The 17,334-nt window shown below is 43.8% G+C and overlaps 1 protein-coding gene across 1 annotated transcript in view; it reads left to right on the forward strand.

The window, feature by feature from the left end:
* The window catches only part of LOC140457946 (NADH-cytochrome b5 reductase 3-like), a 35,215-nt gene extending 18,602 nt beyond the window's left edge, over nt 1-16,613 (forward strand). Inside the window, exons 4-9 of the mRNA XM_072551796.1 lie at nt 2,040-2,146; nt 7,152-7,281; nt 8,573-8,656; nt 9,773-9,858; nt 10,574-10,673; nt 11,246-16,613. Of these exons, the coding sequence (XP_072407897.1) occupies nt 2,040-2,146; nt 7,152-7,281; nt 8,573-8,656; nt 9,773-9,858; nt 10,574-10,673; nt 11,246-11,418 (680 nt within the window). The 3' untranslated portion in view covers nt 11,419-16,613. The remainder of the gene's footprint in view (nt 1-2,039; nt 2,147-7,151; nt 7,282-8,572; nt 8,657-9,772; nt 9,859-10,573; nt 10,674-11,245) is intronic.
* Nucleotides 16,614-17,334: the final 721 nt, after the last annotated feature.

Below are 17,334 nucleotides of genomic sequence, written 5' to 3' on the forward strand. Positions count from 1 at the left end.
AGGTGAGCACCAGGGGCGTTCTGTCCTTGTTACAGTTGAACAGGTGGGATCTGAGGGCGGAGGTGCGGGATGTGGACGAGATGCGTTGGAGGGCATCTTTAACCACGTGGGAAGGGAAATTGCGCTCTCTCAAGGAGGAGGCCATCTGGTGTGTTCTGTGGTGGAACTGGTCCTCCTGGGAGCAGATATGGCGGAGGAATTGGGAATACAGGATGGCATTTTTGCAAGAGATAGGGTGGGAAGAGGTGTAATCCAGGTAGCTGTGGGAGTCGGGTTTGTAAAAAATGTCAGTGTCAAGTCGGTCATCATTAATAGAGATGGAGAGGTCCAGGAAGGGGAGCGAGGTGTCAGAGATGGTCCAGGTAAATTTAAGGTCAGGGTGGAATGTGTTGGTGAAGTTGATGAATTGCTCAACCTCCTCATGGGAGCATGAGGTGGCACCAATGCAGTCATCAATGTAGCAGAGGAAGAGTTGGGGAGTGGTGCCAGTGTAATTACGGAAGATCAACTGTTCTACATAGCCAACAAAGAGACAGGCATAGCTGGGGTCCATACGTGTGCCCATGGCTACCCCTTTGGTCTGGAGGAAGTGGGAGGATTCGAAGGAGAAATTAAGGGTGAGGACCAGTTCGGCCAAACGAATGAGTGTCGGTGGAAGGGTACTGTTGGGGACGTCTGGAGAGGAAAAAACGGAGTGCTTGGAGGCCCTGGTCATGGCAGATGGATGTGTAGAGGGACTGGATATCCATGGTGAAGATGAGGCATTGGGGGCCGGGGAAACGGAAGTGTTGGAGGAGGTGGAGGGCGTGGATGGTGTCTCTAATGTATGTGGGGAGTTCCTGGACTAGGGGGGATAGGACAGTGTCGAGGTAGGTAGAGATGAGTTCAGTGGGGCAGGAGCATGCTGAGACAATGGGTCGGCCAGGGTGGTCAGGCTTGTGGATCTTGGGAAGGAGGTAGAACCGGGCAGTGCGGGGCTCCCAGACTGAGGTTGGAAGCTGTGGGTGGGAGATCTCCTGAGGTGATGTCTGGATTAGTGGTGCTGGAAGAGCACACCGCCCTGTGGCCCAACATTTCAACTCCCCCTCCCACTCTGCCGAGGACATGGAGGTCCTGGGCCTCCTTCATCACCGCTCACTCACCACCAGATGCCTGGAGGAAGAACGCCTCATCTTCCGCCTCGGAACACTTCAACCCCAGGGCATCAATATGGACTTCAACAGTTTCCTCATTTCCCCTTCCCCCACCTCACCCCAGTTCCAAACTTCCAGCTCAGCACTGTCCCCATGACTTGTCCTACCTGCCTATCATCTGTTCCACCTATCCACTCCACCCTCCCCCCACCCTGGCCACCGACCTATCACCTTCATCCCCTCCCCCACTCACCTATTGTACCCTATGCTACTTTCTCCCCACCCCCACCCTCCTCTCACTTATCTCTCCAAGCTTCAGGCTCTCTGCCTTTATTCAGGCTTTTGCCTGAAACGTCGATTTTACTGCTCCTTGGATGCTGCCTGAACTGCTGTGCTCTTCCAGCACCACTAATCCAGAATCTGGTTTCCAGCATCTGCAGTCATTGTTTTTACCTTGTCATTCCTGGTGCTGAGTTCCCAAGGTCATTCAAGCAGCCTTTATCTGGTCGTCATCACGTTGCTGTTTGAAGAATCTTGATGTGTGGGTCATTGCCACATTTCCTACATCATATCAGTGTCGTTTTACCTCAGCAGTCACTCAGTGGCTGCAAAACATTCAGTGTTTTCTAAAATTTTGAGGTGTGTGTGTGCGCGCGCACGCGTGTTACTCAAGGGTTAAGTTTCACTAATTTGTTTTTAATACTTTCCAAATGGTGGAAAGGTCACCAGCTTGTCTTAAAGATGTGTTTTAAAGTGATACCAGCTCATCCAGCTGGCTTGTTAATACCGAGTAGTCTGCAATGATACACACTGGCCATTGGCCACCAGTAAATCAGAACTTCAAGAACGACCATGGGTTCTCAATCAAATGTGACAATGATAAAAGTCTACTTTCTTTTTAAATAGGGCAACATATCTATTTATCAGCAAAGATTAATGGAGAACTCGTGGTCAGGCCATACACTCCTGTCTCCAGTGACGATGATAAAGGCTACGTGGATTTGGTGGTCAAGGTAAACAAATGGGAATGGAGTTTGATTTGTCTCTGTCTTGTTCATTTATCACCCACTCTCCCACATGCTCTCTAACACACAACCAGACATCATACATGCATACTATAAGGTATGGACACTGCAAACTAGAAGAGGAACATAAGAGCAAGAGTAGGCCATTTGGCCTTTTTTTGAGCCTGTTCCTGCATTCAGTAATTTCATGGCTAATCAGCTGCACTTTCCCATCTGTTCCCCATATCCTTTGACTCCTATGTCTATCAAAACATCTATCCAACCCAACCTTAAATAAATGTAAAGACCCAGCCCCCACTGTTTTCTGGAGGAAGAGGATTCCACACCCAAACAGTCAACTAAGAAAATAACTTTCTCCTCATCTGTCTTAACGTCTTATTAAATTATGTCCCCTAGTTTTAGACACCCCGACAGAAGGATATGACCTTCACTCTATCCAGTCCCTATGGTCTAACTCATGCCTTGTATAGTTTTACCAAGACTTCCTTATTCTAACATTCTATTCCCTTTGAAATACAAGCCTTCTTTATTACCTGCTCAACCTGAATGTTAGCTCTGTGATTCATGGACGACAACCCCAAAATCCCTGTACTGCAGCTTTAGATAACTCAGGCTCCAACTTGTTCCTGCCAAAGTGTATAATATTACGTTTTTCTATGTTATATTCCATCTGTTAAGTTTTTGCTCACTCGCTTAACCTGTCTCGAGGCCTCTGCATGTTCCTGGTGTCATCCTCCTACTTGCCTTTCCATCCTTTCTGTATCATCTGAGTTCCAGTACATTTGCTTGCCCAAGTCAGTAATGTATATTGTAAATAATTGAAGCTCCAGGACTGATCCCTGTGGCACTCCAATATTTACAGTTTGCCATCCTGTAAGTGTCCCACATTATCCCAACTCATCATCCTCTACCCATAAGCCAACCCTCTACCTATTTAAATATACTTCATCCCACATCATTGGCTATTATCTTCAGCACCCTCATGTGGTATCTTATTGAATGCTCTTTCAAAGTCCAAATATGTCGCATCTACTGGTTCAATTTTATTTATCCTGTTACATGTGAAATTATTCTAGTAAATTAGTCAGGTATTGATTTCCCCTTTACTAACCTATGTTGACTATGCTTGATCATGTTATGTATGTCTAAATGCTCTGCTATTAGATCCTTTTATTATACATAGTTGGTTAGCAAACTGGCTGATCGTTACCTGACTTTTGTCTGTGTACCTTTTGAGTAAGGGGGTTAACATTAATGGTTTTCCAATCTTCCCGGAGTTTCCACAATCTCAGGATTCTTGGAACAATACTACCAGTTCATCCACTTTCTCAATAGCCATTTCCTTTTAATATTCTAGGATGCAACCCACCAGTTCCACAGTATGTAATTGGTCTTTAATCCCAATAGTTTCCCCAGTACTTAGTCCCTCAGATATTGCATTTATTTCCTCCACACCTTTTGACCCCAGATTATTTTGTATTTTTGGAATGTTATTAGTGTCATTTACCCCCCAGGACTAATCTAAAGTCTTCATTCAATTCTTCTGTCATTTCCTCATTCCCCTTTGTTATGAATGATTATTCATTGCCACTTGTGCTCTACAATAGCAACACAGTAAAATACTGTGGAAATGTTTTAACTGTTGCCACAATCCAATGCAATTTGAATAGTTCACGAATAAAAAGATGAAGCTGAAGGAAACTCCATCTTTGCTCCATCACTCCTCCCATGAGCCCTGAGCCAATCAATGACACCTGTGTCACACCGAGTTACCATTCTTCAGGTGCCATCTCTTCTTGGCCGGACCCACTCTGCCAATAGGCTGCCATTACTGACCCACACTCATCCTGCAGCCAGGAGGCCCCAACTCCGGGCCCCCCACAACCAGGAGCTGTCATCACCGCTGCAGTCTCATCAATGCCTGCAGTCCCCCCTCCACAATCTGGAATCCTTGGCTCTACTGAAGCTGTCACCTCGCCAATGGCAGGAGACCCTGCTGTGGGCCCATCACAACCAGGAGTCCCTGGCTCCGCTGCCAGCTAAACCACTGCCTAGCCAAGAGACCCGCTCCAACTGCTCCCCTCTGCAATGTCACTCCTACGGGTTGTTATTAAATCCTGGGCTCCGGATTGGTTGATATCCGAACAACTGACAGGATGCCAAAGTAAAAACAGCACATCAAGTTGACCACCATGTGTCTGCTGCCATGTTATGTCCCCAGCCTCATTCTCTAAGGGGCTTGTGTTCACTTTGACTCTCCCTCTTATGCATTTACAGAACATCTTAGAATCTTTTTTTTATTACTTATTAGTTTACCCTCTGCTTATTTTCTCACTTTTTTCTTTCATCAACATTTTTAAAAAACTTTCACAATCCTCTATTATACCACTAACCTTTTCCACATTGCATATGTTTTTTATTCTTTCAATTTGATACAATCCTTAACCAACCGTGGATAGCCAAAGAAATTTATCATCTTCCTGAAATCCTCCTTCACTGGGATAGATCTCTGTTATGAATCATGAATTATTTCCTTAAATGTCTGCCATTGTTTCTCGACTACGTTTTCTCCTAAATTCCTTACCCAGTCCATTTTTAACATCTGTGCTCTCATTTCCTCAGTAATTACCCTTATTTAAGTTTAGCACAGTAGTTTCCAGCCCAGGTTTCTCACCCTTGCGTTGAATGCTACATATAACCATGTTATAAGTTGCTGTTTCCTAGGGAATCTTTTACTCAAAGACCTGCCTCATTACACACACACACACACACACACACACACACACACACACACACACACACACACACACACACACACGAAGTAGCCTGATCCCTGGTTCAGGAATACACGCTCTGATTTCTGTGTTGCCTCTGCATTTAGTTTAAATCCCTCTCTCCTACTCTAGTTACTCCATTTACCTGGACACTGGCCCCAAAATGGTTCAAGCAAACCCAGTCTAACAAGAACTGCTCCCTCCCAACCTTGTGCCAGTGCCCTGTGGACTGAAACCCATTCCTCCCACACCAATGAAAACAAAAAATGCTGGAAGTCGCAGTGGGTCAGGCAGCATCCAAGGAGAGAGAGCAAGCTGATGAAGAGTTGCCTAGACTCAAAATGTTAGACACTCTCTCCATGGATGCTGCCTGACCTGCTGTGATCTTCAGCATTTCTTTTTGTTTTCAGATCAGATTCCAGCATTTGCAGTAATTTGCTCCTTCTCCCCCTCAATCTTTTGAGGCACACATTAACTCCTTGACTGTATTTACCTAATGACAAGACACCTGTGACTCGGGTGGTAATCCCGAGATTATCCTCTTGGTTGTACTGCTATCTAATTTTGGCTCCTAACTGTTTAGAGTATTTGAGGACAGCATCTTTGCTGTTCTACAAATGTTGGTTCCAACTTGGAGGATGATAATGGAATCCCTTCCCTCCCAATCCAAGTTCCTCCCTCTCCTCAAGGTGATGTTTTTAATCTTGGTGCTGGGTAGGCAATACAGCCTTCGGGACTTGCACTCTTGTGGCTACAGAGAATGGTACCTACCATCTTAATTACAATCCCCCTACCATTCTAATCTATTTCCTCTCTGCCCCCTGTATGGGCATGGGCCCCCTGTACCATGTTACAGTGGTCAGATTGCTTAGCCTCCTGGCAGTCTCCGTTCCCATCCGCAGCATGCAAAAACTCCATCTGTCCCACAGTTACAGGGACTAAGACTGCAGGTGCCCATATCTGCCTGACCTACAGCCACACCTTCCTGTCCCTGATCACAGATTACATTCTGTCAGGGGTGTGCCCATCTCTTGGAGCAAGTTGTCCAGTTAATGTCTCCTTCCCTGATTCTAGCTCCTCAACTCCGATCCTCCACCTACAAACACTTAGTCCACAGCAGCACCCACTTACTACAGCAGCAATACATCATCCATCCTGCCATCACTATCCTATTTTATTTAATTTATTAATTGATTAACCTATACTGTTAAAGCACTTGAATCCTCACACTTAATGTACCTGAGTCACATTGTGGTTTACTACATCACTTTGCCAATAGTGTCCTCTCTGACCTCTGATCCAAGCTTTTTATCCTGCCCCGTTCCCTTCCCAATCAAAACATACTATTTTGAGCCTTAACAAAATAAATGTTGAGCATTTACCAGATACTTCCTAATTAATTAACATCTTTTCCTGTAGCAGAGCAGAAATCAAGTGCTTGGAGCTGAAAAACACCTCTCCCCAGAACAGCCTGAATCACCTAACTCTGGCACACTCATACATTTGCTGTCTGTTAGCTCTTTATATTTGCTCTTGACACGCAGGTCTATCTGAGTCATGTCATGGGGATCCACCTTCTGCTGCTGCTGCTGCTTAAGCTACTTTTACACTGGAAACTTCGGAAAAGTCCCTGTGTAATGCTAGCGACTACAGAAATTCAACAGTAGCTTTCAGTTTAATACCAACTGCAAACTAAATTGGAAACTAATTGTAAACTAAATTTATATGAAGTAAACATTTACACTTTCTTAATCAGCAATGCAGGCACACCGTTCCAGCCCTGCAATGCATGAGCTCTGTCTTTGCTTGGCTCTTCTGTCAAATCTCTCCTAATGTATTTTCTGTGATCTCACCACCTTAAAGTCAGAGAGGGGTTGAATCAGTGCAAATGGAGGCCATTTGGCCCACGGTGCTTGAACTTTGATTTTAAGACCTCTCCAGTGAGTCTCACTAACTCCTGCTCTTTCCCCATGGCCATACAAATGTTTGTTTGAGCTCTGTGGTTCTTGGTAGAGTTTGTGTCCGTTCCAGTGCTAAACTGGGTTGGATTTGAACTGAGCTGTGATTTAACCAGTATTGCTGCTGAAATCTGCATGTTATGAAAGCAGCAGTTTCACGTTAAAGGCAAGCATGTGGAGGATGAGTTGACAATTATGATTTTTCTACATCTAACATTGTCACTAGGAATTGCTCTCAACAGTTCTGTTTTCTGGTCTCAGATTTATTTTAAAGGTGTTCACCCCAAGTTCCCTGAAGGGGGTAAGATGTCCCAGTACCTGGAGAGTTTGAGAATGCAAGATGTGATCGATTTCAGAGGGCCCAGTGGCTTGCTTGTCTACAAGGGGAAAGGTAAACAAGAGGCTCCATTTTGTTCTCCTAGTTTCTCCGTCTTTGTCGCTTGGGTTCCAATAATGCTACCTTCCTCGAGGGGCCTCAGAAATATCCACCATTCTCTTCAACTGAGCTCACCCTGCCACCGTAGTTGGCAGGGTCCTCAGCCATGTCTACCCCCTTCCTGTACTACTTCACAATGATAAGGTCCTCCTTGTCCTCACCTACCATCCCCAGCATCTAAAGGATCATTAACCACCATTTCTGCCATCTCCAGCAGGATGCCACCAGCAGACACACATTCCCCTTCCCTCCCTTGACAGTATTCCACAGGAACTGTTCCTTCTGGGACAGCCTGGTTCACTCTTTCTTTTTTTTTCCCCCCCATTCCTACATGCCCACAGCACCTTGTTCTACAATTGCAGAAGGTGCAACACCTGCCTGTTTACCTCCTCCCTTCTCACTACACAAGGTTCCAGACACACCTTCCAGTGATTTACCTGCACTTCGCTCAATCTAGTCTACTGTACTGGCCGCTTACAACGCGGTCTCCCCACGCTGAGACGAGGGCTCCCATTTTGCGGGACATCTACGTTCTGTCCGTGAAAAAGATCCCAAGCTTCTGGTTGCCTGCTGCTTCAACACACCACCCTGTTCCCTGGCCAACATCTCAGTCCCGCGCTTCCTGCAGTGCTCCAGCGAGGCTCAAAGTCCAAAGATGTTCAGATTAGGTGAATTGGCCACGCTAAATGGCCCGTTGTGTTAGGTGGATTAGTCAGGGGTAAATGAAGGGGAATGAGTCTGGGTGGGTTGCTCTTTAGAGGGTCGGTGTGGACTTGTTGGGCCGAGGGCCTGTTTCCACACTGTAGGGAATCTAATCTAATAACTTCAGGGCATGTGTACCTTCTACCTTCACCCACTCCCACACTCCAGGCCCTACCATCACATACCGATTGTTATCCACGAATGGACGCCATTAGCAGCTTATCTCTCTCCCAGGCTCACCATTGTCTGTTCCTTTGTTTGCCTAACTCTCTCCCTCTGTACTCTATCCATTGTTTACTCCATTACTCCCCATCCCCAGTCTTCAGCACTTTCTTCGCGCCCGTCAGTTCTGAAGAGGAGTCCCTGGACTTGAAACAGTAACTCTGCTTTTTCTCCACAGGTGCTGCTGGACCTGATGAGATTCTCCTCTGCTTTGTTGCATAATGAAAGTAAACACCTGGCCCAGCTAACGAGCAGAAAAATCCGTGTGATAAAGTGGTAACACTATTACTTTAACTGACTGTGTGTTACCTTTTCTTTAAAGGTCAGTTTGCCATTCGTCCTGATAAAAAATCTGAGGCCAAGGTTCAAGTGGTTAAACAAGTGGGAATGATTGCTGGAGGAACTGGTGAGCTTTTAATTGTATCTTCATTGTGTTCATGTGGGGAGAATCCAGAGGGAAAAATGTGTGTATGAATAGACTGAGATTATGGTTGTTGGGTCGAGTGGTACTCTCTTGTGTGAGGTCACTGCGGGGGTAAACCCTTCAGCTGATGCTATGTACTCTAATCCATTTATATTCTATTTCAAACCTTTATCCAGTTCATTTCTCAATGTGCTAGTTTCTGCCTCATTCCTTCGCTTCCAGGTTCTAACTGCCCATGCAAATATTTGTTCCAACTCCTATTATCCATCCTTACAGTTAATCAGATTTCAGAGGTGTGAGTGAACTGGATTGTTTTCTGTATTGTAAGAAAGCCAGGGACCTCAGATCTTAGAATCATGAAGTGGTAGAATCCCTATCGTGTGGAAGGAGAGGATCTATGGAGTCCATACTGATCCCATCCAGACCCACTATCCAATCCCTGTAATCTAACATTTCCCTTGGCTAATCCACCTAGCCTGGACACTATGGGGAAATTTAGCATGGCCAATCTAGCTACCCTGCCCATCTCTGGAATGTAGCAGGGGGGAAACCGGAGCACCGAGAGGAAACCCACGCAAACAGGGGAAGAATGTGCAAACTCCACACAGACAGTCGCTGAGGGCAGAATCGAACTCCGGTCCTTGGCACTGAGGCAGCAGTGCTAGCCACCCAACCTGTCTTATTCAACCTTCTATTGTTCCACTTGAGGCTGTCTTCCCTCTAAGTCAGATGACTCCAGAGCTCTAAACCGAGTCAGCATATGCTGTGCAGTAATGGAGGAGTGCTGCACTGTTGCTGGAGCTATCTTCTAGACGAAACAAATCAAAGGCTCCCTTCCCTGTGTGGGCATGAAAATACCCACTGGCTCAATGCTGAAGAACAGCATGAAGAATTTGTTCCCTGAACTGCACTTGGTGCAAAAAAGCTGAGTTGCTGTGTGTGTATGTTTTCTCATACTCCAATGGCAACTATGCCCCAAAAATACGTGAAGGACTTGGGGACATGTTGAGGATTTGGAAAAGGCTGTAGAAAGGCAGCTGTTTCTGTCTGTCTGCATTTTAAGGCTGATGAGTGTGATTTTTCTTTAACTTTTCTCAGGTATCACTCCCATGCTGCAACTGATCAGGGCAATTGTGAAGGATCCAGAAGATCAGACAATCTGTCACCTGTTGTTTGCCAACCAGGTATGTCTGTTTTTCTTTGCTGGTCAGATGAGATGTTGGACGGTTTGATAATCGATGAGTTTTTCTGGTGGTTTGCAAGGGTACTCTGAATTTCAATAAAACAGTTTTCCTTCAACACTTACTCCTCTGTCAACATTGACTAAAATAGATGATCATCCTTTTTGGATGTTTGAGGAAGCTTACTGTTTGAAAGTCGATCGCCACATTTCCTGGATTACAGCTTCAGCACTTGGGAGTACGTTGTTAGCGTAAAACGTTTTGGAGATATGTTGAGGTAATGAAAGACACTATATAAATGCAACTAATTATTTTCAAGTGCTTCGTGACTTCCCTGCTCTTTTAGTTTCTTGGTCACATGTTATAGGTTTTGTGTTTGGTGTAAAACTTTCAAAGCTGATTTAACGTGGAACAGAAACAAAACTCCCCTCTTCAAGAGGATCACAATGTAATATTCCCTGGTTTGGTGTTGGAATTTTGCCCTGAACTTACCAAGTGAATTACTTACGTTGGAAAAAGTGAGGACTGCAGATGCTGGAAACCAGAGTTTAGATTAGAGTGGTGCTAGAAAAGCACAGCAGGTCAGGCAGCATCCGAGGAGCAGGAAAACCAATGTTTTGGGCAAAAGCCCTTCATCAGGAATGTGAATTACATTGTCCTATTCCCGTCAGTGTTCCACTTAGGGGGGGATTGACTTTGTCATTTTTGTTTCTTTCAGACTGAGAAAGACATTCTCTTGCAGTCAGAGTTGGAGGAAATCGAAGCTGAGTACCCTCACCGTGTTATAATATGGTACACCTTGGACAGAGCTCCTGAAGGTTAGAATTAGCATTAACAAAGGTCATGCCCCTTCCACTCACTGAGCTGCATTTGGTCCCAGTTCATCAACAGCAGGTTTTTAAAATCTTTATTAGCTGTAAAGCACTTTTATTTTTTCTTAAAAAGGAAGTTAGTTTGCTCTTTGTTTTGAACGTTGAGCTGTTGTATAAAACGGAGGGGATTTAATCAAACACAAATTGATAAAATGCACTCTGCAGAGCAACGGAGCACTGTGAAAACTAACAGGAAGTGCAGCTTGTTTGATCTGATTTTTCTCTTCCTGCCTATTTACTAGCAAATTGGAAGCTCTTGTTGATGACAAAATCGGCCAATAACTTAAAATGATTTAGCTCTCTTAGGAATTCACCTCCCTGAGAGATCCCATGCAAATTTGCCTACAGTGCAGTATGTTGAACCATGATATAATGAACTTTCACTGCAATAAATTTTCCATTTTGTCTCCTAGAGAGTTTAAATGCCCAACCTGTGTTTGGCTGGGGGCAGACATAATGAGGAAGAGTTTATCTTCCTCTTTTCTCACTTTTCCTTTATTTCTCTGATTTTTTTTTAGGCTGGAAATACAGTGAGGGATTTGTGAATGAGCAGATGATTAAGGAACACCTTCCCCCAGCTGCCGACTCTGTGCTTATTCTGCTGTGTGGTCCTCCACCAATGATACAGTTTGCTTGCAACCCAAACCTTGACAAGCTGGGTTATAGTCAGAGTTCTCGGTTTGTGTACTGAGGGTGAGAAAGTCTGGCTTATCCAATACCAACATACAGAAGTGTAAGGAAAGATTAACAGTCAGGATTCCTTTTCATCTAGGACCCCACTTTATGCAAGATACCTAATTGATCTTAAATTGAGTTGTATCATGCCGACATAACGCTCTATATTACAGCTGTAAAACTGCTTTTGAATAATGAGGCAGCCACATGGTAAAATGTCCTTGGACCTGCTCCTACCCCTTTACTGTAACTTAGTGGAACAGTTTTGGACACAGTTCTGGCATAGGTGCACTGAATAGGAGCATTTCTGAACAAATCTGGTGCCTTGCTTTTGCTCTGAGCTTGAGGTGTTTTGACTTTTGCATATCGTTTATACTTGCAATGCCACAGCAATGAAGCAGAAGTTCGTGACATGGGTGACGTTTAAAGGGGGTAGAATTCTGGATTTGTATAGAAGGCCCACACACTTTTGTTTCCCAGAAAGCAATGTTGGGGTTGACAAATCTAAATGAGTGGTGTATATAAAGAGAGTGACACCAGTTACCACATAGCATAGGAAGGCACAACATTTTAAATTCCAAAAGTAATGGTCAATTCAGATGAACACAATGCAGAGGAGAAGGGAACACTGAATAGTTTTAATCTCCATATCAGTCATTAAGTTACTTCTGTTTTGTGTAAACAACCTGGGAGAAATTTTAAATAAACCCCACTTAATCTTCAGCTATTTGGCAGCATTGAGTACTTGCTGTAGTTTATTTTTAAGATATGAAAGTGTAATGAGAATGTGGGCTTTGTTCCCTGGTACTGTGCAATTTTGCAACATGTTAAATTGCTTAGGAAGTGAAACCTTTGTTTAAAAGAAAAAAGATTTTTCTGTCCTGAGGTTATCAGTTGTAAAATATGAATGGACAAGGCAATATCTGTGCTGGTCCAACCTTCTGAAGTCTGAGAACTGTTACAAGTAAGGGTATGCTTTTGTTGGTGAACATTCAGTCGATAACTTGTTCAACCGCCTCAAGTGAATCAAATTTAGGTTTGCTGAGCGCTTCTTAATTCTAGGAAGCACCTGCACTGTGCCTCCATGTTGTCACTTCACCTCAGTCGGAGTGACTGATAATGGTTGATATATTTTCCGTAGAGTTATTTAGACAATTTTTGATGGTACAGATGAAGTAGAAAAGAGAAACTTACTCTGTGGAGTCACCTTGTGGACACAGCCTGCAACTGCACTGCAATAGTTGAACAAAATTCAATGGGCAATGTTGACACAGCAGCTCTGCATGAAGTTTTGCAGAAAGAAGTTAGCAAACTATCTTGACAAGGAAGTTTGAGGATAGGGAGAAGATACCACATGTAAGGCTTGCTGAATGAAGGAAGGGTCACTGGACCCAAAACATTAACTTTGCTTTCTCTCCTTAAGGGTTGAGAAGAGGTTGGAAAAACTCATTGTTTTCACCGGAAGGGAGAAGGCCGGGGTGTGGGGGATAACTTGATAGAAGTCTACAAAAGTATGAGAGGCATGGATATGGTGAACTATCAGCTTTTCCCAGGGTGGAAAGGTCAACTACAAGTGGGCACAGGCTCAATTGAGAGAGGGAAGGTTTAGGGGAAAATTTTTCAGAGGTGGGTGTTTGGAATGCACTGCTAGCAGAGCTAATGGAAGCAGTCACATTACCAACATTTAAGTATCTTGATAGACATGTGAACGGGAGGCAAACAAAGGTGTAGAAACCACCTATAAACAGTAAGCAGTGCATCTAAATAAGGACTAGGGACTAGTGTATACTTGATGGGCCAAAGGACTTGTTCCTGTGATGTATTGAATTAGATTAGATTCCCTGCAATGTGGAAACAGGCTGTTCGGCCCAACAAGTCAACACTGACCCTCTGAAGAGTAACCCACCCAGACCCATTTCCCTCTGACTAACCCACGTATGGGTAATTTAGCATGGCCAGTTCACCTGACCGGCACATCTTTGGACTGTGGGAGGAAACCGAAGCACCCAGAGGAAACCCACGCAGACACTGGGAGAATGTGCAAACTCCACACAGTCACCCAAGGAATGATCTGCCAGACTTACTCATACAGCATGGAAACAGACCCTTTGGCCCAACCGGTCCATACTGACCATAATTCCAAACTAAACTAATCCCCCCCCCCCCCCCCCAATGCCTGCACTTGGCCCATATTCCTCCAAACTATTCTTATTCACGTACTTGTCCAAAAGTGTCTCAAACCTTATAACTGTACCCAAATTCACCACTTCCTCTGAAAGTTCCCTCCACATGAACCACTTTGCATATTTAAAAACAAAGCCTCCCATGTCTTTTGAATCTTTCTCCTCCCACCTTAAAATATGCCTTCCAGTCTTGAAATCCCTCACCTTAGGGAAAAGACACCTGCCGTTCACCTTATCTATACCCCTCATGATTTTATAAATCTTTAAGGTCACTTAGCGAGTTTGAGTTTGCCCAGCAGTTTGTTTTGGAAGGATTTTGTAGAATCGGTCCTATTCATTTGTGCTTTCCTGATTGAATTGTTGTGCTGCAATAAACTAGCTGATTGGACAAATGTCTCCCTTAACTACAGGAAACTAAGGTCCATCTTTGATTAAAGGCTATACAAAAGGCTCTTTTTTATTTCAATGTAATTTAAATGTGGTTCATAAAAATGCTGTTTCAGCTAATACTTGTCACAATAGGCTTGACCCTTTTTGCCATGAAGCGTCGGAGGCTGAGGGGTTATAGAGGTTTATAAAATCATGAGGGACATGGATAGCGTGAATAGCTAAGGTCTTGTTCTCAGGGTAAGGGAGTCCAAAACTAAAGGGTACAGATTTGAAGTGAAATGGGAAAGATTTAAAACTGAAGTACAGGGCAACTTTATCACACACAGGGTGATGTGTATGTGTGGGACAAGCTGCTGGAGGAAGTGATGGAGGCTGGTACAATCGCAACATTTAAAAGGCATCTAGATGGGTATGTGAATAAGAAGGGTTGAGGGGGATATGGGCCAAGTGCTGGCAGGCGGGACCAGATTAATATAGAATATCTGATCAGTGCGCATGAATCGGACTGAAGTGTTGATTTTACACGCTGTCTTATTCTGACTCTAATAACATTTTCCTGTATACTAGTTGATTTTATTTCAGTAAAGCTCTTCTTAGTTGAAAAAGCCTTTCCTGCAAGGGGTCAGAACACCAAGAAACCACCGGATATTTTAATCTTAAATGATACTCCCAGGGCGTTACCAGGTTTTGTGCTGGTTTCACTTGAGACATTAAACTAAGGTCCTGCGTACCTTCTCGGGTGAATGTGGACGAGGATTAGTGTTCTTTGAAAGTTCTCTGCATGAGGTAATGGTTTTGAAAGGGTTCATGTTGAAGACAGCATTGAGTTCCAGCAAATCCCATGAGGTCATACAGTCTTGGATGGCACAAAGAGGAATGGAGCTGAAAATCATGTTTGAAGATGCTGAAATGTCGTCATTATCCCATCAGACTCAATATTACCTGTTACACTCTCCACAAATGTTGAGTTTCTCACTATTTCTGATTTCTGCAATAATTTGCGTTTAGATTAGATTAGATTACTTAGTGTGGAAACAGGCCCTTCGGCCCAACAAGTCCACACTGCCCCGCCGAAGTGCAACCCACCCATTCCCCTACATTTACCCCTTACCTAACACTACGGGCAATTTAGCATGGCCAATTCACCTGGCCTGCACATCTTTGGACTGTGGGAGGAAACTGGAGCACCCGGAGGAAACCCACGCAGACACGGGGAGAATGTGCAAACTCCACACAGTCAATCGCCTGAGGCGGGAATTGAACCTGGGTCTCTGGCGCTGAGAGGCAGCAGTGCTAACCACTGTGCCACCCACGGTTAGTTTTGTTATAAGTACTGATTGACTAGTTAGTCTTTAATTGTCTGTAACTTGCACCTGTTGCTATCATGTCATAAACTACACTGTGTTACTAAGACAAGTGCCTCTTCTTAAAACTCACTCGTGTTTCAATCTCTAACATTGTTAGCCGACAGACTTTTAAATGCAATATAGAAAGGTGAATTTGAGCACTCCAGGGCTGGAGTGCATCATCACTTGGAGTAATGTAATTTTGATTTACGTTTTTGTCTACCTTTTTTAAGTTTCTGTTAATTAGTTTATATTTTTATTATAGTGCACCCATTAAGGGCTATCAAAATAATTTTGCTTTCAAAAGAGTAGAAATGTGGATTGGGGATATTGTGACACAAGGCAGAAGTGAGGACTGCAGATGCTGGAAATCAGTCTAGATTAGAGTGGTGCTGAAAAAGCACAGCAGGTCAGGCAGCATCCGAGGAGCAGGAAAATCGGTGTTTCGAGCAAAAGCCATTCATCAGGAATAAACTTCATTCCTGATGAAGGGGTTTTGCCCAAAACATTTTGTTTTGTTTTTTTCCTGCTCCTTGGATGCTGCCTGACCTGCTGTGTTTTTCCAGCACCACTCTAATCTAGGTATTGTGATACAGTATAGTGTCCCTATCTCTGGGGCAAGGAGGTCACTGTTCAAGTCCCACCTTTCCTAGACACGTTGTAACATGTCTGAATGGGGGGAATAAAATTCCCTAGAAAGCTGGATTGAGTCCCCCATCAAGAGTTGTCTAAACGTTTATTGTTATTTTAAGAGTAGGAAGATGGATTGCATCATCAACTCTGGGAATAATACTTCAGTGTTAGTTTGATAAATTTCAGTAAATGTTTTGATTTTTGTCAGTGCTCCACTAGGGACTATTTGGAATGTAATTTGTTTATATTAAGAGTAGAAAAAGGAATAGGTGATAGCTTGCAACCCAAACCATTAGCTGATAGTGATTAGTTCCTCAATGTATACAACATTCTGGTAGCTCTTTATCCCTCACTCAATATAAATTATCTGATCATTATTTCATGATGTTTGGGCAAACTTGCTGAATACAAATTAATTTGTGAGAGTTTCCTACAACAGTATCAACACAAAGTACTTCACTAGTTATAAGGCATTTTTATAACATTTGGAAAGCCAATATATTAAGCTTAGCTCATATTCTTCTCGACTTTGTAACCTTTAACTTGCAGCAAAACATTTACTTTGTGTGTTACATTTTTACAGGAGATGAGGGAGTCATGGCCTAACCATTATATTGTACATACTTTAATGGAATAAAATAAAATTAATCAATGGCAAATTTATTGGTAATTGTTGTTCTTTCTGCTGCTAAATGCAGAACAGGAGAGCTAGGTAGCACAGGGTATGGATAAAAGTGGGCAACCAAAGGATGTTTCCTCTTGTGTGAGAGACTAAAACTAAAGGACACAGTTAAAGAAAAAGAATTCTCCTTTTCAAGACCCAGATGAGGTGAATATTCTCTGTAGGTGGCCATTCGAGTGTGGAATTTCTTCGACAGAAAGTAGTGGAAACTCTGTCTTTAAATGTACTTGGAAAGTGGAGCTGAGCTCAGTCATGATCCTGTTGCATTCTGGGCCAGACTCAATGGGCTAAAAGACTTATTCATGCTTCCAAGGAAGGTGGGAGGGGGCTGTGATGCAGTGCAATGGGCTGAGTAGGCATTGCTGATTGGGGGTGGGGTGGGGAGGGGAGTGCAGGTCAAATGCACACATGCTGCTGACATCACTGTTTCCATTGCTGGGTCTACTAATGTCAGAGCCCTATCTGTGCAGGCATGGAGGTCAGAGGTTTACATCATGGATCTGGGCCCTATGGCCCAACATATCCACGTTGCCCAGTTTGCACAATTTATCTAGCCCCATTTGCCTACATTTGGTCCATATCCCTCCATACTTATCCCATCCATGTACCTGTCAAAATGTTTTTTAAATGACAAAATTGTATTCTCCTCCACCACCACCTCTTGCAGCCTGTTCCAGACATTCACCACCCTCTGTGTG

The sequence above is a fragment of the Chiloscyllium punctatum genome, chromosome 32 (genome assembly GCF_047496795.1).
Source record: "Chiloscyllium punctatum isolate Juve2018m chromosome 32, sChiPun1.3, whole genome shotgun sequence".
NCBI lineage: Eukaryota > Metazoa > Chordata > Chondrichthyes > Orectolobiformes > Hemiscylliidae > Chiloscyllium > Chiloscyllium punctatum.